General features: G+C 37.6%; 1 protein-coding gene across 1 annotated transcript in view; it reads right to left on the bottom strand.

The window, feature by feature from the left end:
• The window catches only part of LOC150090042 (muscle calcium channel subunit alpha-1-like), a 1,145,904-nt gene that overhangs the window by 627,526 nt on the left and 493,566 nt on the right, over positions 1-24,812 (bottom strand). The window contains exon 17 of the mRNA XM_090389719.1: positions 22,869-23,083. Within this exon, the coding sequence (XP_090245845.1) occupies positions 22,869-23,083 (215 nt within the window). The remainder of the gene's footprint in view (positions 1-22,868; positions 23,084-24,812) is intronic.

The raw sequence follows: 24,812 nt of genomic DNA, 5'->3' as shown, positions 1-24,812 counted from the left end.
TTATCAGCAGTGATTCTTCATGCATTAAGAATCTGCAGATAAATGAACCACTAAGTGGCAGTGATCACAGTGTGTTGAAGTGGGATTTACTCAAAGAGGTAACTACCATTAGGGGTAAAGGGAAGGGAAGATTGGTCCACTTGATATTGATGGGTCAACTGTTGATGATCCTGCTCAGGTAGCTAACCAACTAAATGAATATTTTGCATCGACATTCACACATGAGGAGTTATTCAGCAAGGGGAATGCCAGAGGTGTATTCAACTCTAGCAGTAAGCTACAGAATCTTGAAAAACTGGGAGTAAAGTGGAGGAGAAACTGTTGAAGATAAACACAAGAAAGGCACCCGGAGTGGATGGGATCTATCCAGTTATATTAAAGGAGGCAGCAAAGGAAGTAAGCAAACCCTTAGCCATAATTATGAGAGCTTCCTTGGACTCAGGGGAGGTACCCATAGACTGGAAATGTGCAAAAGTGACCCCAATTCCCAAAGGAGGATCAAAGGCTGATACAAGTAATTATAGACCTGTGAGCTTAACTTCTGTTCCAGGAAAATTAATGGATGCACTGGTTAAAGAAGCACTGCAGGATCATTTAGACGAGACTTCAGTTATAGCTCAGACACAGCATGGTTTTGTTAAGGGGAAGTCTTGCCTGACCAACTTGATTGGATACTATGATGCAGTCACAAAAGAACTGGATGCAGGGAATAACTTTGATATTATATACTTGGATCTTAGAAAGGCTTCTGATACTGTTGCACATGGAAGACTGCTACACAAATTGGAGCAGTGTGACATTGGAGGCAAATTGCTGCTATGGATAAAGGGGTGGTTGAGGGGGAGAAGACAGAGAGTGGTAATCAATGAACACTGCTCATTGTGGACTAATGTTATTAGTGGAATCCCTCAGGGCTCAGTGTTGGGTCCATTATTGTTTTCTGTATTTATAAATGATATTGATGATGGTATATCAAGCTTAATGTCCAAGTTTGCAGATGATACAAAGGTTGGCAGGGTTGTCAAGGACACTACTGACACTATGCTGCTGCAACAGGATCTGGAAAGGTTGAGCAGATGGGCTGAGAGGTGGCAAATGAAGTTTAACATTGACAAATGTAAAGTACTACACATGGGAAACAGCAACCCCAGAGCAACGTATCAACTCTGTGGTACTACACTGACAGTGGTAGAGAATGAAAGGGACTTGGGGGTGATTGTGCAGGCAGATATGAAGTTCTCTGAGCAGTGCAGACGGGCTGCAAGAGTAGCTCATGGAGTATTGTCAATGATATACAGGAATTTTTCCAGCAGGGATAAGGAGGTGATTATTCCATTGTATAAGGCAATGGTCAGGCCGCACCTAGAGTACTGTATACAGGTCTGGAGGCGTCATTTTAAGAAGGATGTAGAGCTGCTGGAACAAGTACAGAGAAGGGCAACAAGATTAGTGAATGGAACAAAGGGGTGCTCTTACGAAGAAAGGCTTAAGTTTTGCAAATTACAGTGTCTGGAGACTAGGCACCAGCGAGGTGATCTGATAGAGGTGTATAAAGCCTTGAATGGTTTAAGCATGCTCAATGCTGATGGGATTCTTCCTCTAGCTCAGAAAAATCACCTGAGAGGACATAAATTCAAATTGAGGAAAGACATATGTAGGATAGACGTGCGGAAATTTTCCTTTAGCCAGCGGGTGGTTGGTTGGTGGAACAGACTGCCATCCCTTGTGGTGGAGGTTGATAGCCTAAATAAGTTTAAGGCTCAGCTGGACAGGTATTTTGAACGAACAGAGGGGTGAAGTGGAAGTGGGTTTTTTTTTTTTTTTTTTTTTAGCTGATGCTGCATAAGCTTGCTTTCTTGCATCAAATGCCTCTACTAATGCTAATGATATACAGGAATTTTTCTAGCAGGGATAAGGAGGTGATTATTCCCTTGTATAAGGCAATGGTCAGGCCACATCTCAAGTACTGTATACAGGTCTGGAGGCCTCATTTCAAGAAGGATGTAGAGCTGCTGTAACGAGTACAGAGAAGGACAACAAGATTAGTGAATGGAACAAATTGTTGCTCTTACGAAGAAAGGCTTAAGTTTTGCAAATTACAGTGTTTGGAGACTAGGTACCAGCAAGGTGATCTGATCTGATAGAGGTGTATAAAGCTTTGAATGGTTTTAGCGTGCTCAATGCTGATGGGATTCTTCCACTTGCTCAGAATAATCTTCTGAGAAGGCATAAATTCAAATTGAGGAAAGACAGATGTAGGATAGATGTACGGAAATCTGCCTTTAGCCAGCGGGTAGTTGGTTGGTGGAGCAGACTTCCACTCCTTGTTGTGGAAGTTGATAGCCTAAATAAATTTAAGGCTCAGCTGGACAGGTATTCCAAACAAAGGAAGGGGTGAAATGGGAGTGGTGGGTTTTTTTTTTTTTTTTTGGTTGATGCTGTATAAGCTTGCTTTTTTGCATCATATGCCTCTACTAATGCTAGGTTGTTTAATGGTATACATGAATTCAAGGAGTCTGTGATTAATGTTTTAAAGGTATACCATAATTCAGTTGTATTTGCTCTCTGTGAGATATCTACCCAGTTAATAGAGGTCATTTAACACCTTAAGCGATCGTAATTTCCTTTCCTGAAATGATATCCTATTTCTTTGCCTTTAACTACTGCTGCCTCTCTCTTGATCATCCACCATAGAACTTTGTGTTGTGATCATTTCCTGCTACTGGTACTTGTACTTTTTGCTCCTTTGTTAGTTGTTGGTGCATCAGCTTCTGTGCCAATAATGCACCTCCCAAAGTTTTTGCAGTTCTCTGATCCAAGCCCGAAGCGGGATTCAAACCCACGACCTTTGGGTTGCTAGGCAAGCACTTTACCCACCCGGCTAGCCCGGTCGGCAGTATTTGTACTGTCAGCCCTATTATGTTATCTGGTTCATGAGTGATGATGAGGTCTAGAATACTCTTTTCCGTAGTACTTTCCCTGACATGTTGATAAAAATAGCAATCATCTAGTTGATTTAAAAATTTTGTCCCCCATGTCCAATTTCCTTCCCATTTGCTTCAATCAATTAGAGGCTAAAATCACCCATAATAAGACATTTAAGCTTACTTGCCCATTCTATTTTCATGTAGAAGCTCTCATTATAATCTTCCCAATCACCTGCCCTGTAGATTACTCCCACTCTCATTATACCTTTTCTTCCAACTATCTCGCACCATACAGATTCTATACTAGCATGCAAAACGTCTGAATCCAGAAAAGCAATCATCACGCTCAGGCTGCTTTGATGCCTTCTCTTCCAAAATACATTGTACATACCATACAGAAACTCATCATCCCCTATTTTTGGGTGGTATCACATTTCCATAAGCATTATTGGTCAGAGTTACCTGTCATAACCAGCAGTTTGAATTCATTCATTTTATTGACAACACTTCTGACATTACTGTATAAACAATTAAGATTTAGTGTTCTTGTATAGTTAACTACCTTGACACACCCCTTGAAGTTATTTAAGCTTGCTTCCCTGGCAGAAGCAATCATGCATATAGCAAAAACTTCTAAGGAAGTTTGTAGAGGGATGCTATTGATGGTGTTCTAGAATCTATTACTATCACAACATCTTTGTGCGCAGCAGCTGCAGACAATCTCTGTAGTAGAGTGTATAGTTTTAATTGAGGAAGTATTTAAACTGTAGTGTTTTAAATTAGTTTCATGAAATAAAATAACTATAGGCATTTAAAAAGTACTAAACAGAATGGTCAACTGAATGTAGCATTTTCTTGAATTATATAGTATTTTATTTGAATTTTGGAAAAGATGAATCTGACTGTTTCTTAGAGCTAGTCTGTTTGTGAAGATTCATTTTGATTTTGTTACCCCTTGGGAAGGTCAGGTAGCATATGGTGGGATTGAGATTGGAGTGTTACTGGACTGATCTTCCTTTTGTTGCTGAGAACTGTGTGGAGTGTCTGAAAGAAACATTTAAGCCCAATATGCAAGAGGTATTTCAGGAGGAAGGAATGTCTCTTTGGGTATGTACAGACTGTAGCTTCTCTATACAAGCAGTTTTTGCGTACATTTATGGTGAAGTATTTTTCAGACTTGTTTCTTTGTTACTTGGTAAGTTACCATATTTTCTATTTTGTACTTTGGCATTAGTTTTTCTATATTCCATTATTTGCAGGCATTAGAATAAGCTCAATAACCAACTTTGCAATTAGAGTCTGAGCAGTACAATCTGTTTGTGTATACCATGTAGAAGCACAGTTAGGACAAACTGAAGTTCCTCAACGCACTATTTTGGAATGGTCATTATTTTTGGCATTTATAATATCATTGAAGTGGAAACATATGGTTACACAAGACAATTTAAGTAGACGGCTTTATCAGTTTTGGATAAGATGGTGTGCTAATAGTGATAATAATGTTACAGGTAGGAAAAGAGTTTTTTTTTTTTTTTCACTTGAGTTCCATTCAATTATATAATATTTTATTTGATGGCTTTGGAGTTTTAAGGGTGGCATGGGAGATCACCATTATAGGGCGACCACCAAAACTTGAAAGTCTGAAGGGTTTCTAAGTGCTTCTGAATCATTGTTTTAATGAATAAATCTACAGATTGAAGTCTCTTTATTGTTTTAGGTGTACTGACAGCATTTTCTAAGCACTTCTGGACAAAAGGGAGAATTTATTCATTGGCTGGTTCAATAGTGAGTGGAATGCAATTAAGGAGGGATACTACATTAAAGGGATCTCTATATCTCATCAGGATTTCAGTGTCATGATGAGATTGGTGTTGTTCAATGTTGGATGAGTTGTAGCACTCAATCGATGAAAACTCTGTTTAGTCCATGTCAGCTTCATTTGTCCCCGTAAATTTGTCTTTACCTCTCAGTTTCCAACCTAATCACAGGGAAGCAGGAGCAGAGGTGTTAGGTGGCCAAGCGGTGAAAATTTTAGTTGGGTTTTCAGCATTAGCATAGGCATATGACGCAAGAAAGCAAGCTTATACAGCATCAGCCAAAAAAAAAAAAAAAAAAAAAAACCCTTCCCATTTCACCCATCCATTAACTCCAAATGTTTGTCTAGTTCTGCCTTGAATTTATTTAAGCTGTCAACTTCTTCAACTACAGATGGAAGTTTGTTCCGGCAATCGACCACCCACTGGCTAAAGGCAAATTTCCGCACATCTATTATAAAACTGTCTTTCCTAAATTTAAATTTATGTCCCCTCAGGCAACTAATCTGGGCAAAAGGAAGAATCCCATCAGCATTGAGCCTGCTCAAACCATTCAAGGCCTTATACACCTCATGATGATCACCTGGCAGGTTCCTAGTCTCCAGACACTGCAATTTGTAGAACTTAAGTCTTTCTTTGTAAGAGCAACACATCGTTCCGTTCACCAATCTCATTGCCCTTCTCTGTACTCATTCGAGCAGCTCTATATCCTTCCTAAAATGAGGCATCCAGACATGTGCTCAAGGTGTGGTCTGACCATTGCCTTATACAAGGGGATAATCACCTCCTTATCCCTGACAGAAAAATTCCTGTATATCATTGACAAGACAACATGAGCCATTCTTGCAGACTGTCTGCACTGCTCAGAAAACTTCATATCTGACTGACTGCACAATTACCCCCAAGTTTTTTTCATTCTCTACCACCCTGAGTGTAGTACCACACAGTTGATACATTACTCTGGGGTTACTGCTACCTATATGTAGTACTTTACATTTGTCAATGTTAAACGTCAGTTGCCACCTCTCAGCTCATCTGCTCAACTTTTCTAGATCCTGTTCCAGTAACATTAGGAATAAATATATGGTTAGTAATGTTAGGGATAAATATAAGAAAAAGAAAAATGGATTTCCTTTCTGGATTCTTACTTGTTATTTTTAAAGCACAGAACTACTTAAAGTGAACTAAAAAGAGAAAGACAATTAAACTAAACTAGAAACTTATTCACTTACAGAGAGCACTATATGAATCACAGAGAAGTTGTTTGGCCATTGAATACACCTGGAATACAGGATCCTGAAAATTGTACTGTTACAGAATCTTTCTTTGATATATATTTGACTTAATAACAAAATTTCAGGAAAAATTTTCCACTGGAAGCTATATTATAAAGTTCCAAAAACCAGCATCAAACCAAAAATAAACTGGAAAAATGAGATTTAAAAAAAAATAATAATAACTACTACTATTATTAATAATATTTGTTTTGCAAACTACATAGTATTACTAAACAAAAAACCAAAACTGCTAAGAAATTTTCATAAATACACACTATTGGCTTTTTAAAACTGGGGTTGCCTACACATAGCATACTTCCGCAATTAAAAATTTCTCACTGCAACTGCTTTAGGCTTAAGAATTCCATTTCTTTATTTAGTGCATTGGAACAAATGGTCTAAATAAAACTGATGTAAATTCCAATCCTTTCACAAACCAGAAAATGCATACCAACAGCATTATTTAGTTTAGAGTATTTCTTACTTCACAGGAGACATTAAAAAATCGTGTAAATTCCACGGTCTCAAATCACTCAATAACAACAACAGGACTCTAACATCATGCCCTCCTTTCAGATCATCAATTTAATGTCACAAATACAGGGTGTTTCAAAAGTGATGGTTGATAATTTAAAGGTGAACTGTACAGACCACAATATGCAACAAAAGCCTAGTAAACATGGGTCCTTAAGTGAATCATTTTCAAGATAATGCACATTTCTAGTTGGGATCCACCACTGACTTGTTTGTTTAGTTTAGGTTAGGTTATGCTCATTCTCTCAGTTTCCCCACTCTCAATGCTCTGAGACGTACTAGGCATACTAGTACTTGTCAAAGGATAGTCAGCATGGAAAGAGGTTACAGCAACAAAGAGTATGCGGACATACATTTCATGTATGGTAAAGGTAATGGCAGTGCACCCGAGATAGCATGTTTGTACCAAGAAGCATTTCCCCACCGAAAGCAGCCCGACAGGTGCACATTCATCAGGGTACATCAACGCCTTAGAGAACATGGGTGCTTTGCACATGGAGTATGAGCTGGTAAGCCCAGAGGCATAACACCTGATTTTGAGGAAAGGGTATTAGAAAGAATATCCTGTAACATGTAACATCTATAAAATCCTGTGCTGCTGAAACCAAATATTAAAAATGTTTTATCTTATGTTTAATAAAACCATCCTTAACAAAGGATTCACAGCTTTTTGCTAAACTTACGCTCCCATAGTCAATGGCAGATCTTAACAGAAAATGTGCATTATTTTGAAAATGGTTCATTCGCCACCCAATGTTCACTGGGACTTTTTTTTGTTATTTTAGTTTGTACTTTTCACCTTAAAATTATTGACCATCATTTTTGAAACACCCTGTATAAATACAAATTGGATATCCAACAGAATATCATGAAACTATTAATTTTTGAATTAATGCAATTACAATGGGATGCCATTAACATGAAACAGCCTTACCAGATTTCTGACTACTGAGGATTTCAGCATAAGAGCAAAAATACTCTCACTCCCCACATTTAAATAAATACTTAATGCCGACCGGGCTAGCCAGGTAGGTAAAGTGCCTGCCTGGCAACCCAAAGGTCGTGGGTTCGATTCCCACCTTGGACTGGATATCACGATGGTGCCGAACCGACCGGTTGGTTGGATATCCCGGCCATGATACAAGACGGAAGCAAGAAAAAACTGGTTCCTTCGTGTATTGATCACATCATACGAAATAAATAAATACTTAATTAAAGGATGATATCTTATTCAATCTTTTTAACAGCCTTTGTATTTTCTTTAAATAAAGATAACTGTGCCTTTGTAGCTACTCTTCTAAGGAATGGTTTTTAATATATTTTTCCTCATGCAGGCATCTCTAAAAGTGATATGAATGAGCATGTGAAGCATAAAGTGCAACAATAACCACAGCATACCTGCTATTTTTCAGACTTCTCAAATTCTTACACAGTTTAGATCAAATGCTACCATAAAAATATGCTGAAGGAATTCTAAAATAAATGTTTTATTTAATTGTAATGGATACTTTATTTTTAAAACATATGCATCATCACCAAGTTCAAAAGAATTCGTGACCCTTATGAACACATAAGGATTTTATTTTGAATTTTATACAGCTAATACTCTACTGATTACTAAATTTTGAATAACTGAATAATATACATTTTATATATATTAAATAAAACCCACTACACTATTATTATGGGGGACTTCAATGCTAAGGTTGGAAAAAAACAAAACGGCGCAGAAAGCGGAACTATAGGAAATTTTTGAATTGGTGAAAGAATTTGCAGAATCTCAAGGACTGTCAGTAATGAACACTTTTTTCAAGAAAAGGGTGAACAGAAAGTGGACATGGAAGAGTCCAAATGGATTAACTACTAATGAAATTGACTTCATCCTCACTAACAGAAGATATATTGTGAATGATGTTACCGTCCTGATAAATGTTGGAAGTGATCACAGAATGTTAAGATGTAGGAAAGGAAAGAAAAAACTGACTCGAGTAAATAATACAAAAGGTCTTTGAGATAACAGAAGAGAAAAAGCAGTATGTACTGGAACTTAAGAACAAGTTTCAGCTTCTGCAGACTGCTCAGGACCAAGATATCGACAAGGAATATTACAATTTTCTGAAAGTGATAAAGCCCAAGAAACCTATAGGGAAAAAGAAATCCAAAGAAGAAAAATCAGTCAAGAAACACTTGTCATGATGAACCGAAGACGACAAATAAAAAGCAAGAAAAACACTGAGAGGGAGAAAATTGAGTATACTGAGTTATGCAAAGCCATTAGAAAGAGACTCAGAGAGGACAAAAAAAGATTTAACACAAGAAAAGTAGAACAAGCATTAAGGGAAAACAAAGGATTTAAATCAGCAGCCATGAGCAGTAATACAGAAAGACAAATGATACTGAAGAATAGCGATGGTGTACTTATAAACAGCAGAGAAGGCATAATTCAAATAGCAGAAGACTACTATAGAGAATTATACAAGGAGCAGGGGAATGATGCCAGAAGTGGGGAAGATGGATTGCAAAGTAGCAACACATACGACATACCCAAATATTCTTCCTGATGAGGTAGAACATGCATTGAAGAAAATGAAGAATCGGAAAGCCCCGGGGGAAGATGAAGTTACTGTAGAGTTGTTAAAATTGGGACAAAGAGACATAACACAAAAACTGGCAAGACTCTTCACAAAGTGCATTAGAAAGGGTGTGACGCCTAAGCAGTGGAATAAGGCAATCATAGTTTTGCTGCATAAGAAAGGAGATGAAATTGGAAATTATAGACAAATTAGCTTGTTATCCCACATCTACAAGTTGTTCACAAGGGTCATTAATAACAGATTAAAAAGAATACTTGATGAGAATCAACCGAAAGAGCAAGCTTGCTTTAGGACAGGATTCTCAACTATGGATCATCTTTAGTACCTTCACGTAATATCACAGCTAATGGAGAAAGCAAATGAATATAAAACACCATTATGCCTGGAATTTGTGGATTATGAAAAGGCATTTGACTCCATACAGAATAAGGCAATATTTCGGGCACTGGAAAGACAAGGCATAGATACCCCATATATTATGATTTTGAAGAAAATATGAGAGTGCTACCTGCGTTATTAGACTAGACAAAGACAGTAGGAAATTTAAAATTGAGAAAGGAGTTCGACAAGGAGACACAATATCTCAGAAGCTGTTTGCTGCTGCCCTTGAGGAAGCTTTCAGAAGATTAGATTGGTCTCAGAAAGTCAATGGGAACGGAGAGTACCCAAACCATTTACGATTTGCAGATGACATTGTGGTCATAAGCCATGATCCCAAAGAATTAGAGGAAAATCTTAATCAGTTATGCACAGTTAGTAAGGATTTTGGACTAAAGATGAATATGGCTAAAACAAAAGTAACTATAAACAAGTATGCCACAGAAAGGGAAATAATGATTGAAGGAGCAGTAATTGAAAAGGTGGAGTCATATACTTATCTGGGACAAGTTATTAGCTGTAATAATGATAAATGGCTGGAAGTCAAGAGAAGAATAAATTTTGGATCGATAGCATTCAGGAAATATAATCACATACTGAAGAGCAATATCCCAGTTTGTCTGCAACGTAAAATAATGAACCAATGTATACTCCCCACCATGACTTATGGAAGTAAAACTTGGGCACTCACCAAAAGAATGGAAGAGAAGCTGAGAACTACACAGCGAAGAATGGAACGAATTATATTGGGAATCAGACTGTTAGATAAGAAGAGAAACACATGGATTAGGCAGCAAACTCAAGTAAAGGACATTCTTATCAAAACTAAAGAACTAAAATTGTCTTGGGCAGGACACATAGATCAGAGACATGATGACAGATGGACTAAGAAAATAACAGAATGGTACCCAAGAGGAGCTAGAAGAAAACCTGGAAGGCAAAGGCGGAGATGGATAGATGAAATTCATGACTTTGTGGGTAGTAAATGGATGGCCAGTGCTCTGGAAAGTTGCTGGAGAGGCCTTCATCCTGCAGTGTATTGAAAATGGCTGATGATGATGATGATGATATATTAAATTAACAAAAAAATTATGAAAAACCCACAAAGCCAAGCAGAAACTTGAAATAATATTTATTAGATGTGTTGTATGATAATATTAGAATACCTCTTCAGATAATTGGCTAACTTTCACACTATCACATTAACAGCTCAGATAAAAAATCATTTAGGGGCAAAATTAGAATTAAGTAGGTATTCAGTAAGTAAGTGAGCACACACAAACACAACTACATTTAATAATAAAGGTATGTTTATTATAGACATTTACTGATTTTCAAATTTAAACTAAAATTAAAGTAAAAATAAATAATGTAGTTTAATTAAGAGAGGGTGGAGCAAAGCTTCAAAGCACCTGGTAACAGGCTTACAAAGCACAACCTGACAGACTTTATATATATATATATATATATATATATATATATACACAAAGCCTGTCAGGTTAGTAGTAACCCAGGTCTATATTCCATCATATATTTCTCTTATTACCACTCCTGTACCTATTACTTCTATTATATATATATAGTATGAAGAAAGTGTGAGGAGGATATTTTGTTCCATAACTAATGTCGTGGAACAAAATCCCTGATCCATAGCTAACGTTAGCCTTCGTTTTGCTACAATTACGCTCCACCCTTTACTTATTTTCTTAATACTAGTGTGTGTGTGTGAGTGTGTGGCTGCAAAAAAATCATACTGGTTCACAACTGTATAAACTGGTCCCCAGAGATATAAAGTTTGTGAAACACTAGTTTAGGAGTTTAGGATCCAAGAGAATGACCATTCAGTATCAATTTTGATCAATTACTTCCATCACTGTCACTAATCTCTGTTTACTTTTGTCGACTATGGACCATTCTTGGAGCACTCTCAAAGTGAATATACAGTTTGCTGAGCGTACTTGGGAATCCAAGTCAAATATTCTGGTATTCTGAAAGGGGGTTCTTGGTTACCTCCCCCCCACTTTGTGGGAACAAGGTTTTGTACAGAAAAATAAAACATGAAAATATCTTCAAAAATGCTTTTAATATAATATTACAAGGGAGAGCAGCGTAATTAGCATTAGCATATGATGCAAGAAAACAAACTTATGCAGCATCAGCCAAAAAAAAAAAATCCAGCTGAGCCTTAAATTTATTTAGGCTATCAACTTCCACAACAAGGGATGGAAGTCTGTTCCACCAACCAACTACCCGCTGGCTACATGCAAATTTCTGCACATCTATCCTACATCTGTCTTTCCTCAATTTGAATTTATGCCCTCTCAGGTGCTTATTCTGACCAAGAGGAAGAATCCCATCAGCACTGAGCATGCTCAAACCATTCAACGCTTTATATACCTCTATCAGATCACCACATCGGTGCCTAGTCTCCAGACACTGTAATTTGCAAAACTTAAGCCTTTCTTCGTAAGAACAACCCTTTGTTCCATTCACTAATCTTGTTGCCCTTCTCTGTACTCCTTGCAGCAGCTCTACATCTTCTTGAAATGAGGCTTCCAGACCTGTATATATCTGTCAGGGGCAAAGGTTGATGACGTTGTAGAGCGAATATCATCTTTTAAGGGCACAAAAGGTGATATAGTTGTACACGTTGGCACTAATGATATTAAGAGTAGGAGACCGGCAGAATTACTTAACAAGTACAGGTCACTGTTGAACAAAAGCCGAGAATTAGGGTTGAATTTGAAAGTGTCTGCAATTCTGCCCAGACACGATAGGAGGGAATATATGATGAGAGCCTTGTCGATCAATTCGGCCCTGGAAAGATTGTGCAAGGCTCAAGGGGTAGAATTTTTTTCAGCCTGGACTGTACTTGTTAACAGGAGAGATTGCTTCTACAGGGATGGGATACACTTAAATAGAAAGGGTGTAAGAATATTTGCTGATGCTATCGAGGCAGTGTTAGGTGGGTCGGAAAACTGCTAGCTTGGGGGGAGACAAAGACCAATAGATTGACAGTAGCCACTGGCAGAGGTGAAAGAGATTCTTGCACTGCTTCTATTAGAATGAGCGGAAGCCTGAAAAACAAGTTGCATGATATTTCAGAGACTGCTGGGAGCCATTGCGGTACAAGTAAACACATGGGTTGTGTTAGGGTAGCTAAGAATAGAAACAGGTGCAGGTATACTTGCGTGTACACCAATGCTAGGAGTTTAGTAAATAAATTTGATGAATTTGAGGTATTGTTCAAAACATCAAAGGCAGATATTGTTGAGATATCAGAGATGTGGTGTCACACAGATATAAGGGATGAAGAACTGGAATTTGTGGAGTACAACGTCTACAGAAAGGATAGACAGGATAGGAAGGGGTTATGCATAAAAACCAAGGAAGTGAAGCCAGTCGACATCGCTGGACAGTGCAGTGTTGAGTCAGTTTGGTGAGACATAAGCATTGGGAGATCAAAATTGAGAGTAGGAGTGTGCTATAGGCCTAATGACTCTGATGAGTATAATAAGAAACTGTACAGGGAAATAGAGTGGGCCAGTAAATCAGAGAGTCTTATAATGGGAGATTTTAATTTCCCAGATATTGACTAGAATTTGGGGGCTGGTCACTCACACACTAGCAAGGCTTTTGTGGATTTATTGGATGATTGTTTTCTACATCAGCATGTTCGGGAGGCAACTAGAGGGAGTAATACTCTTGATTTGATTATCAGCAGTGATTCTTCATGCATTAAGAATCTGCAGATAAATGAACCACTAGGTGGCAGCGATCACAGTGTGCTGAAGTGGGATTTACTCAAAGAGGTAACTACCATTAGGGGTAAAGGGAAGGGTTATTGCTTCCGTAAAGGCGACTACGATGGACTGAGACAGTACTTAAATTCTATACAGTGGGACCAACTGATGATGTTACCAACAGCAAATTCAAAATGGGAAGCATTCAAAGAATTAATCTTGGAAGCTACTACGCTTTACATACCAACTAAGAAATATTGTTCAAGGTTTAGGCCAAAATGGATGTCAGATGAACTAATGAGGCATATGGCAGAGAAGAAAAATGCATGGGATACTTACAAATTAACACATGACACAGAAGCCTATGATAGATACAAGTTGATATGCAAACAAGTTACAAAGGAGGTTAGGCAGGCGAAGGCAGATTACGAGAAATCCTTGGCAAGGGAAGCAAAGAAAAACAGCAAAGAGTTCTTTACTTATGTAAACTCTAGAAGGAAGGGGTTGAATCAGATTGGTCCACTTGATATTGATGGGTCAACTGTTGATGATCCTGCTCAGGGAGCTAACAAACTAAATGAATATTTTGCATCGACATTCACACATGAGGAGTTATTCAGCGAGGGGAATGCCAGAGGTGTATTCAACTCTAGCAGTAAGCTACAGAATCTTGAAATAACTGGGAGTAAAGTGGAGGAGAAACTGTTAAAGATAAACACAAGAAAGGCACCGGGGTGGATGGGATCTATCCAGTTATATTAAAGGAGGCAGCAAAGGAAGTAAGCAAACCCTTAGCCATAATTATGAGGGCTTCGTGGACTCAGGGGAGGTACCCATACACTGGAAATGTGCAAATGTGATCCCAATTCACAAAGGAGGATCAAAGGCTGACACAAGTAATTATAGACCTGTGAGCTTAACTTCTGTTCCAGGAAAATTAATGGAGGCACTGGTTAAAGAAGCACTGCAGGATCATTTAGAAAAGACTTCAGTTATAGCTCAGAAACAGCATGGTTTTGTTAAGGGGAAGTCTTGCCTGACCAATTTGATTGGATATTATGATTTAAGAGTAGGAGACCAGCGGAATTACTTAACAAGTACAGGTTACTGTTGAAAAAAAGCCGTGAGTAGGGTTGAATTTGAAAGTGTCTGCAATTCTGCCCAGACACGATAGGAGGGAGTATATGATGAGAGCCTTGTCGATCAATTCGGCCCTGGAAAGGTTGTGCAAGGCTCAAGGGGTAGAATTTTTTTCAGCCTGGAATGTACTTGTTAACAGGAGAGATTGCTTCTACAGGGATGGGATACACTTAAATAGAAAGAGTGCTAGAATATTTGCTGATGCTATCGAGGCAGTGTTAGGTGGGTCGGAAAACTGCTAGCTTGGGGGGAGACAAAGACTAATGGATTAACAGTAGCCACTGGCAGAGGTGAAAGAGATTCTTGCACTGCTTCTATTGGAATGAGCAGAAGCCTGAAAAACAAGATGCAGGATATTTCAGAGACTGCTGGAAGTCATTGCAGTACAAGTAAACACATGTGTTGTGTTAGGGTAGCTAAGAATAGAAACAGGTGCATGTATACTTGCGTGTACACCAATGCTAGGAGTTTAGTAAATAAATTTAATGAATTTGAGGTATTGCTCAAAACATCAAAGGCAGATATTGTTGGGATATCAGAGACGTGGTGTCACACAGATATAAGGAATGGAGAACTGGAATTTGGGGAGTACAATGTGTATAGAAAGGATACACAGGACAGGAGGGGTTATGCTATTAGTTAAAAAACACATAAAATCCAAGGAAGTGAAGCCAGTCGACATTGATGGACAGGGCAGTGTCAAGTCAGTTTGGTGTGACATAAGCATAGGTAAATCAAAATTGAGAGTAGGAGTGTGCTATAGGCTTAATGACTCTGATGAGTATAATAAGATACTGTACAGGGAAATAGAATGGGCCAGTAAATCAGAGAGTCTTATAATGGGGGATTTTAATTTCCCAGATATTGACTGGAATTTGTGGATTGGTCACTCACACACTAGCAAGGCTTTTGTGGATTTATTGGATGATTGTTTTCTATACCAGCATGTTCGGGAGGCAACTAGAGGGAGTAATACTCTTGATCTGATTATCAGTAGTGATTCTTCATGCATTAGGAATCTGCAGATAAAGGAACCACTGGGTGGCAGTGATCACAGTGTGCTGAAGTGGGATTTACTCAAGGAGGTAACTACCATCAGAGGTAAAGGGAAGGGTTTTTGCTTTCGTAAAGGCGACTATGATGGTCTGAGACAGTATTTAAATTCTATACAGTGGGACCAACTGATGATGTTACCAACAGCAAATTCAAAATGGGAAGCATTCAAGGAACTAATCTTGGAAGCTACCAGGCTTTACATACCAACCAAGAAATACTGTTCAAGGTTCAGGCCTAAATGGTTTTCAGAAGAACTAATGAGACATATGGCAGAGAAGAAAAATGCATGGGATACATACAAATTAATGGGTGACATGGAAGCCTATGATAGATATAAGTTGGTCTGTAACCAAGTCACAAAGGAGATTAGGCAGGCAAAGGCAGATCATGAGAAATCCTTGGCAAATGATGCAAAGAAAAACAGAAAAGAGTTCTTTACCTATTTAAACTCAAGAAGGAAAGGGATGAATCAGATTGGTCCACTGGATGTTGATGGTTCAACAGTTGAGGATCCAGCTCAGGTGGCTAACAATCTAAACGTGTATTTTGCATCTACATTCACACATGAGGAGTTATTCAAGAAGGGGAATGTCGTAGGTGAAGTAAACATTGGCAGTGAGCTAGATGATTTTCTAATAACTGAGAGGAAAGTGGAGGAGAAATTGTTGAGGGTAAACATAAAAAAGGCACCCGGGGTGGATGGGATCTATCCAGTTATATTAAAGGAGGCAGTAAAGGAAGTAAGCAAACCCCTAGCCATAATTATGAGAGCTTCTTTGGACTCAGGGGAGGTACCCATGGACTGGAGATGTGCAAATGTAACCCCAATTCACAAAGGAGGATCAAAGGCTGACACAAGTAATTATAGACCTGTTAGTTTAACTTCGGTTCCAGGAAAATTAATGGAGACACTGGTTAAAGAAGCACCGCAGGATCATCTGGACAAGAAATCAGTTATAGCTCAGACACAGCATGGGTTTGATAAGGGCAGGTCTTGTCTGACCAATTTGATTGGATACTATGATGTAGTCACAAAAGAACTGGATGCAGGGAATAACTTTGATATTATATATTTGGATCTTAGAAAGGCTTTTGATACTGTTGCGCATGGAAGACTGCTGCACAAATTGGAGAAGTGTGGCATTGGAGGCAAATTGCTGCTATGGATAAAGGGGGAGAAGACAGAGAGTGGTAATCAATGGTCACTGCTCATCGTGGACTAATCTTATCAGTGGAGTCCCTCAGGGCTCAGTGTTGGGTCCATTATTGTTTTCTGTATTTATAAATGATATTGATGATGGTATATCAAGCTTAATGTCCAAGTTTGCAGACGATACAAAGGTTGGCAGGGTTGTCAAGGACATTACTGACACTATGCTGCTGCAACAGGATCTGGAAAGGTTGAGCAGAAGGGCTGAGAGGTGGCAAATGAAGTTTAACATTGACAAATGTAAAGTACTACATATGGGAAACAGCAACCCCAGAGTAACGTATCAACTCTGTGGTACTATACTGACAGTGGTAGAGAATGAAAGGGACCTGGGGGTGGTTGTGCAGGCAGATATGAAGTTTACTGAGCAGTGCAGACAGGCTGCAAGAGTAGCTCATGGTGTATTGTCAATGATATATAGGAATTTTTCTAGCAGGGATAAGGAGGTGATTATTCTCTTGTATAAGGCAATGGTCAGGCCACACAGAGTACTGTATACAGGTCTGGAGGCCTCATTTCAAGAAGGATGTAGAGATGCTGGAACGAGTACAGAGAAGGGCAACAAGATTGGTGAATGGAACAAAAGGGTGCTCTTACGAAGAAAGGCTTAAGTTTTGCAAATTACAGTGTCTGGAGACTAGGCACCGGCGAGGTGATCTGATAGAGGTGTATAAAGCCTTGAATGGTTTGAGTATGCTCAATGCTGATGGAATTCTTCCTCTTGCTCAGAATAATCATCTGAGAGGGCATAAATTCAAAATGAGGAAAGACAGAGGTAGGATAGACGTGAGGAAATTTGCCTTTAGCCAGCGTGTGGTTGGTTGGTTGGTGGAACAGACTTTCATTCCTTGTCGTAGAAGTTGATAGCCTAAATAAGTTTAAGGCTCAGCTGGACAGGTATTTCGAACGAACAGAGGGGTGAAGTGGAAGTGGTTATTTTTTATTTATTTATTTAACTATTTATTTTATTTTATTTTATTTGGCTGATGCTGCATGAGCTTGCTTTCTTGCATCAAATGCCTCTACTAATGCTAATGATTCCCAGAGAATGTTGACAAGTGAAATGGATAGTAAGAGGAAAACGCAAAGTACACTAAAGTGAGCTTACATGAGAGACAGCTGAGTAAACCGGGATAAGTGAAGTGGCAACAACCATGGGGGGGGGGCTTCATGGTATGGGTTGCTATGGTCATGCAAGCTGCTCATAAGCTCAAATCAGTACAGCAGTTGTAGAAGGCAGTGGGGAGCTTATAACTCATACCACACAGTCCAGGCCTCAGAATAATGTACCTGTGTGTAGTGCATGCCAAAAAAAAAAAATAATAATAATAAAAAATGGTTTTCACATATCATTTATGTCAATTTTTGCTGTACACTGGCAATAAAGAGACTAGCTATGATTAGTTAGCTAAAAATTAAAAAAAGTTTAAATTTAGCCAAATGTACGATGAATATTTAGACTTGTTCAGATCATATTTATAACTAAAAAGTATGCTTTTATAACTACACAAAAATAAAACAAACACACGTGACCACCCCAGAAGTAATTCACAGAAATTTTAATCATAAACCATTTATTTTAAGAAATGCTGATCATCATTATAGTCCTTCAATGTAATCTCCCTCCTTTTCAATAACTGATACTTATCCTTACAACAACTGCTAAATGCCTAAAGTAAAGTCCTGCACTGCATTATGTTCCCATGGAAACCTATTGGTTACCTGCAATGCAGCTTGGATCTTCATTAATTTTGAAGTTTGAAGGTGCAGTTCTAGTTTTTGAATTAATGCAAATAATTTATCACAATAATACCAAAAATTAATAGTTTAACTCATAAAGTAAATGTTTTATTAGGTTTTTTCCCCCTATGTAATGTTACATATTCAGCAAATATGAAACATTATTTGCTGAATTATCAGGTCTGTATTGTATTTTTAATTTCAGATTAGCTTTCTGGATTACAAGTATTTGTATCCCTACCTCTCAATTTTGCATTCCCAGATGTGAGAAAAAATAAAATAAAAAATAGATGCCATTTATATATTTTTGAATAACCTCTGTTAATGTTATTGTTGTTATTATATAGTCCATTAGTATATAAGACCATATTGCACTTCTGATTATAAAGTTTGCACTCCATGCTGCAGAATTAGAAATTGAATCAGAAGAAATCTGCAATGTGTTTAAGGCTTTGGATTGAATATTAGTATTAGCACTGGCAAATGATGCAAAAAAAGCAAGCTAGCTAAATGAATTGAGAAAGTACGGTTTCAGGAAAGATATGCAGAAATTTGATTTTGGCCAGAGGATAACTGACTGTTGGAACAAAATTCTGGTGTTGTCAAAGTGGGTACTAAGAATAAATTTACGGAATAATTAGCCAAATTATTACAGAAGATGGACAAGAAGAATGTGTGGGAAACATTTTCTTTTATTTTTTGGCTGTATAATGCTACTTTGTATCATCCTCCACTTGTAATAATCTCATGGGTTTTCTTCTCTGCTGCTAGTCCGATCAGTTTGCCGACATTCATTTAGTTCTAAACCTTGAAAAAAAATTCTTAGTTGGTATAAAAAGCCCAGTAGTTTCTATAATTACCCCTATGAATTCTTCCCTATTTAGAATTTGCAGCTGATAACATTGTCAGTTGGTTTCCACTGGGGAAAAAAGAATTTAATAACTGTCTAGACCAATGTAACCACCTTTATGAAAACAAAACTACTTCACATAAAGGGTAAAATGAAAACGATTTTCATTTTACCCTTTATGATCACTTTTCCTTTACCCATTATATAACAGTAGTTATATCTTTAAATAAATTCCACATCAATATGAGAGGTAGTCAATGTTCTCAGAATGGAGTATAAAAGACAGATACAAAATTATGGGTTTTTTTTTTTTTTTTTTCCAAATATATTCATCTCCAAGTATTGTATTTAATCTGTACAGAGTTTAATCCTTCAAAAAAAAAAAAAAAAAAAAAAAAAAAAATCTTCGTATTGGGCATGAAACCAGGCTTCTGCAGCTGCTTTTAGCTGTTCATTATCTTTAAAATGAGTTCCACAAAGAGATGAGACTTCATCATCCTGAACAAATAATAGTCACTTGGGGTGAGATAATTGGTTTAATTATTCAAATCTACATTCATAAATACTATTAGCTTGTGCAACCTGCACTTTGTGCATAAATGCATTGTCATGAAAAAGCAAACCCTGATGACTCAACATTCCTCATCTTTTTTCTTGAACTGCTGCTTTTAACTTTGGAATAAGGCTGGCAATATTACCCTGTTATTACAGTTTCAGATATCAGGTAATCAATTAACAAAAATCCTTTTGAAACCTAGGAAATTGAGGCCAACATTCTTCCAGTTCATAGTTGGGTTTGAAACTTTTTCAGGATTGGAGATTCTTTGTGCTTCCACTGCCTGCTTTTTAATTTGGATTCAAAATAACAAAAATATAGCAAAGTCACCAAATAGGATAAAAATTCATCTAGATTAGCACGAATTAATTTGAAATTCTCTTTTGATGACTTAACTCACTGATGTTTGTCATGAGTGGAAAGGTTTCTGGGAACCCAACTTGCACAAACTTGGGACATTGCCAAATGCTCACATATTACTGTTAAAATGCATCCATGAGAAATTTGAGTACTTTTTCAAATTCAGACATTTTAATTCTTCTGTTTTCTAAAATTTCTCTTCAACAATGGCAATTGTTTTAGAATTAACTGCTGCAGGTGGCCAACCAGACCTTGGACCACCCTCAACTGACTGCAATCCTCTTTTCAACTCTGCTGACCCTTTTGCAACAATTCTATAACTGGATGATACTTCCCAAATGCTCTCTAGTCATTCTTTCATGGATTTCTTTAGCATCATCACAATGCTCACTTTGCTGTATATTCATTACATCTACAAACACAAAAAATTAAATTTTAGAAAATGTATAAAAACATTGACATACAATTTTTTTTAATGTTATAAGATATTATGCTATCAAAATAACCTATTATATAATTTATTAATAGATTTTATATACCCTGTTCTCAGAACTTTTTAAACTATCCTTTGTACACTATGATCATTGCTGCCTAATGGTTTTTCCTTAATTGGAGATTCTTAATCCATGAAGAGTCACTGCTGATAATCAGATCAAGAATATTGCTTTCCCTTGTTCCCTCTCTAACATGCTGCTGTATAAAACAGTCATCCCATAAATCCAGAAAAGTTCTACTTCTGTTTCTACTACTTTCCAGATATTGATAGGAACTTGCGGGTTGCTCACTCAAATGTGAGTGACCAACCCACAATTTCCTCTCAATACCTGGAAAGTTAAAATCCATCATTATAAGACACTTTACTTTACTGACCCACTCTATTTGTCTGTGTAGTTGTTCATTATACTCTTTACAGTCATTTGGCCTATGACGTACTGCTGCTTGTAATTTTGTTTTCACAGTGTTATGTTACATCAAACAGACTCAACACTACACTGGCCATCCTCATCAGTTGGGTGCACTGGCTTAGATTCTATTTTATTTTTTATCCAAGGTTATAACTCTTCCCCTTCATGTCCTCTGTGTCCTTTCTGTACACAATGCACTCACCATATTCAAATCCCCCCCAACAGGCCTTGTAATCCCAAACACCTTACTTTTCAGGTTGCTATATGTCCCACTAGAAGCAAAATGAGAATTAATTTCACCTTTGCTTGGGTCTAGTCTAGCAATTTTCTGACCAACCTAACACTGCCTTGACAGTATCAGCAAATATTCTTGCACTCCCCTTCTGTTTAAGTGTATTCCATCCTTGTAAAAAGTGTCGCTTATGTTAAAAAGTACAGACCATGACAAGAAAAATTCTACCCCACAACACTTCACTATTTCTACAAGACCAAATTGATTTTCAAGGCTCTCATCAGGTACTCCCTCAGAAGGTTGCTGGGCAAAATTCCAGACAAATTTTCAAATTTTTCATAATTGATTGTCAGGAAATTGTTACACCTATTCTTAAAGCAGTGTTTTAGCTGTATTTTATATACAGCTAAGCAGGGGCTTTATCCTGCCAGAACAGTGTTCCAGAAATACTACAGAAAAATTCTATCCCACAACACCTCACTATTTCTACAAGGCCAAATTGATTTACAAGATTCTCATCATGTACCCCCTCCTATCACTACTCAAAAAAATTCCAGATAAATTAAAATTTTTGTTAATTAGAGGTCAGGAAATTGTTATACATATTCTTAGAGCACAAGGTTTTATGTACACCTAAGCAGGGATTTTTAACTGCCAGAACAGCATTCCAGAAGTTAAAAAGAAATAAAAATGAAATATCATATTTTATTTTAAACAAAAAATATATACATTTTTTTTAATAAAAATTATTTATTATTACTAATGCCATTGGCACATTGTGCATCAGCAGACAGTTAAGCTAGATGCACAGCTTGACTTAGTGACTTATCTACTGAAGCATTTGCCAATCATAATGCTTAATAAAACCATGAATTATTTCAGGGCATTCTGCAGCCACAAATTGCAATAAGAAATATGATAACATGCTTTTAGTGTGGAAATCTTTATAAAAACATTTTGAAGAAAAAAAATAAATAATACCTATTAAATCAGTTTTATTAATTCGCATTTCTAATTTATTATATTTTTGTAATAGGAAATGTCAAATTAGTGCTTTTGATGCCATTATTTAAGAGCATTGCTGGGGAATGAGAACATACTGTTTATTCTGCAAGTGTGATATTACTGAAGTATCAAATAAACAAAAAAGTTGACTTGATTAAATACACTGCAATAAAGAACTGGGACTGAAGGTGAGTGGCAAAAGTAACAAAAGAGATAAAAAACAAAATCCAGACTCCACCCCTTCCTATGGGACTACTCAGAATTCCAGAAGATAATATTTTACAAAATAAAAGTCCTGTACCTAAGTAAAGAAAAGCTTACTTTCCTGTGAAGTTAAAAGTTGTACTACTCACTGCTGAAAGTGGAAACTCACTTGAAAAATCTAGATTATAATATATAAATGTTACTACTTTTATAACATTATCATATTTCAAAAACAAAGAACAAATACAAAGGGATAGAATCAACAAATACTGTGTGTTCAAAACTTATGCCATTCAACTCAAAGAATTTCAAAAACCTTTTTAAACTAAACTTATCTACATACCCAACAATATGATTCATATGACTTGAATCAATCGCATCCAGTTTTTCTGAATCTTCTAATTCACATATGCTCTTTCTTGCTTTTCTCCTCTTCTTTTTGATTTCCTCTATGTCATCACCATCTTCAGCATGCTCATCCTCATCTGCCTTTTCAACGTTCTCCACATCTTTTATTTCCTCACCTTCTCCTGCTTCACCCTCACCTTCGCCTTCTTCCTAATTATATTAAAAAGAGATATCATTTACAATCATTATATAACAAATCTTATATTTATGTAATAAAATATTCGAAATATTCCAAAATGAGCATTTGCAACCTTTATACAACAGTTTTTGGTAAACACGACAATTATGGCTGAAATGTTATCAGAAGCCCTCAATTTGCTTCGGTTTATCATTTTAAATGGAAAACAAAATGAAAAGTTCACCAAATGGAAACTAATATTTAGTTGAGCCACCTCTGGAGCTGATGACAGCAGCAGCACACTGTCGAGGCATTGACAAGATCAATGTCTGAAAATAATCAACCGATAGTTCGTGGTTCCAAACACAAATTATGGCTTCCTCAAGTTCACAAAGGGCCTTTGGTTTCTTTCTGGCAACTGCAGATTCCACACGATGACAACAGTTCTCTATAGGATTCGGGTCCGGGCTATTTCCTGGCCAGCTAAGAGTTGTAATGGACTGTTCTTCTAACCATTTTTCACCTGTAACATATTTAAACACATTACTGTTGAACTTCTAACACAGAAATGAAGCTAAAGTAACTACACAAGTGACTGCTTACACTTTTCACCCAATGACAAGGAGCAGAGACATCCTGAAAGATGCAGTAACTTGGCAGGTTGAAATGGTCTCTAATGGTTAGCAGCAATTTGCCTTCCAACATAGCCGGGTATCCATTGGCATTTACCGAACCATTTATAAACTGCAGGTGACCTACTCCGCAATACGAAATGCACCCCCATATAATTTGGCTGGTAGTGAATTTCACAGTCTGGATGGTATTCTTCATCACATCTACAGCAAATCGTTTGTCTCCCATCAGAGATGTGCAGATTGAATTTCTTCTCATGCAAGAAAATAACTGGACTTCCTAGTCGGGGATCCATTTGATATGCTCCTTACCACAAGTTAATCGGGCCTGGGGCTTCTTCTTAGGATGATGGGCTACAAGTCAACTATTGAAGAGGCATCTTCTGACTGTTACTACACCTGCTACTACTCTGGGGTTTCTGACTGTTTCTCTAGGGTAGAAGTAACCCCAGAGAAACGTACCAACTTTTTTTTTTTTTTTTTTTTTTTTTTGATTTGGTAGTTGTTGGCGCATCGGCTTCTGTGGCCATATTGCACCTCCCAAGGTTTTTGCAGTACTTTGATCCAAGCCCGAGGCGGGAATCGAACCCACGACCTTTGGGTTGCCGGGCAGGTACTTTACCCACTCGGCTAGCCCGGTCGGCCACGTACCAACTGTGTGGTACTACACTTAAGGTGGCAGAAAATGAAAAAGACATGGAAGTAATTGTGCAGTCAGATATGAAGTTTTCTAAGCAATGCCGAGCGGCTGCCAGGGCAGGTCATGGGGTTTTTGTCAATGATATATAGGAATTTTGCTAGCAGGGAAAAGGAGGTGATTGTCCCTCTGTATAAGACAATGGTCAGGCCATGCCTTGAGTACTGCATACAGATCTGGAGGCCTCATTTTAGGAAGGATGTAGATTTGCTTGAGCGTGTACTGAGAAGGGCAACAAGATTGGTGAGGGGAATGAAGGGATCCTCTTACCAAGAGAGGCTTAAGTTCTGCAAATTGCAGTAGCTGGAGACTAGGCACCTGCGCGGTGAACTGACTGAGGTGTATAAGGCCTAGAATGGGTTGAGCACGCTGAACTCTGATGGGATCCTTCCACTTGTTCAGATTACAAACCTAAGGGGTCATAAATTCAAA

Source organism: Mastigoproctus giganteus, chromosome 2 (assembly GCF_048544385.1).
Source record: "Mastigoproctus giganteus isolate SK-2022 chromosome 2, ASM4854438v1, whole genome shotgun sequence".
Lineage (NCBI taxonomy): Eukaryota > Metazoa > Arthropoda > Arachnida > Uropygi > Thelyphonidae > Mastigoproctus > Mastigoproctus giganteus.
The sequence above is the reverse complement of the archived record's forward strand: the minus strand, read 5'-3'. Positions and strand labels throughout refer to the sequence as shown.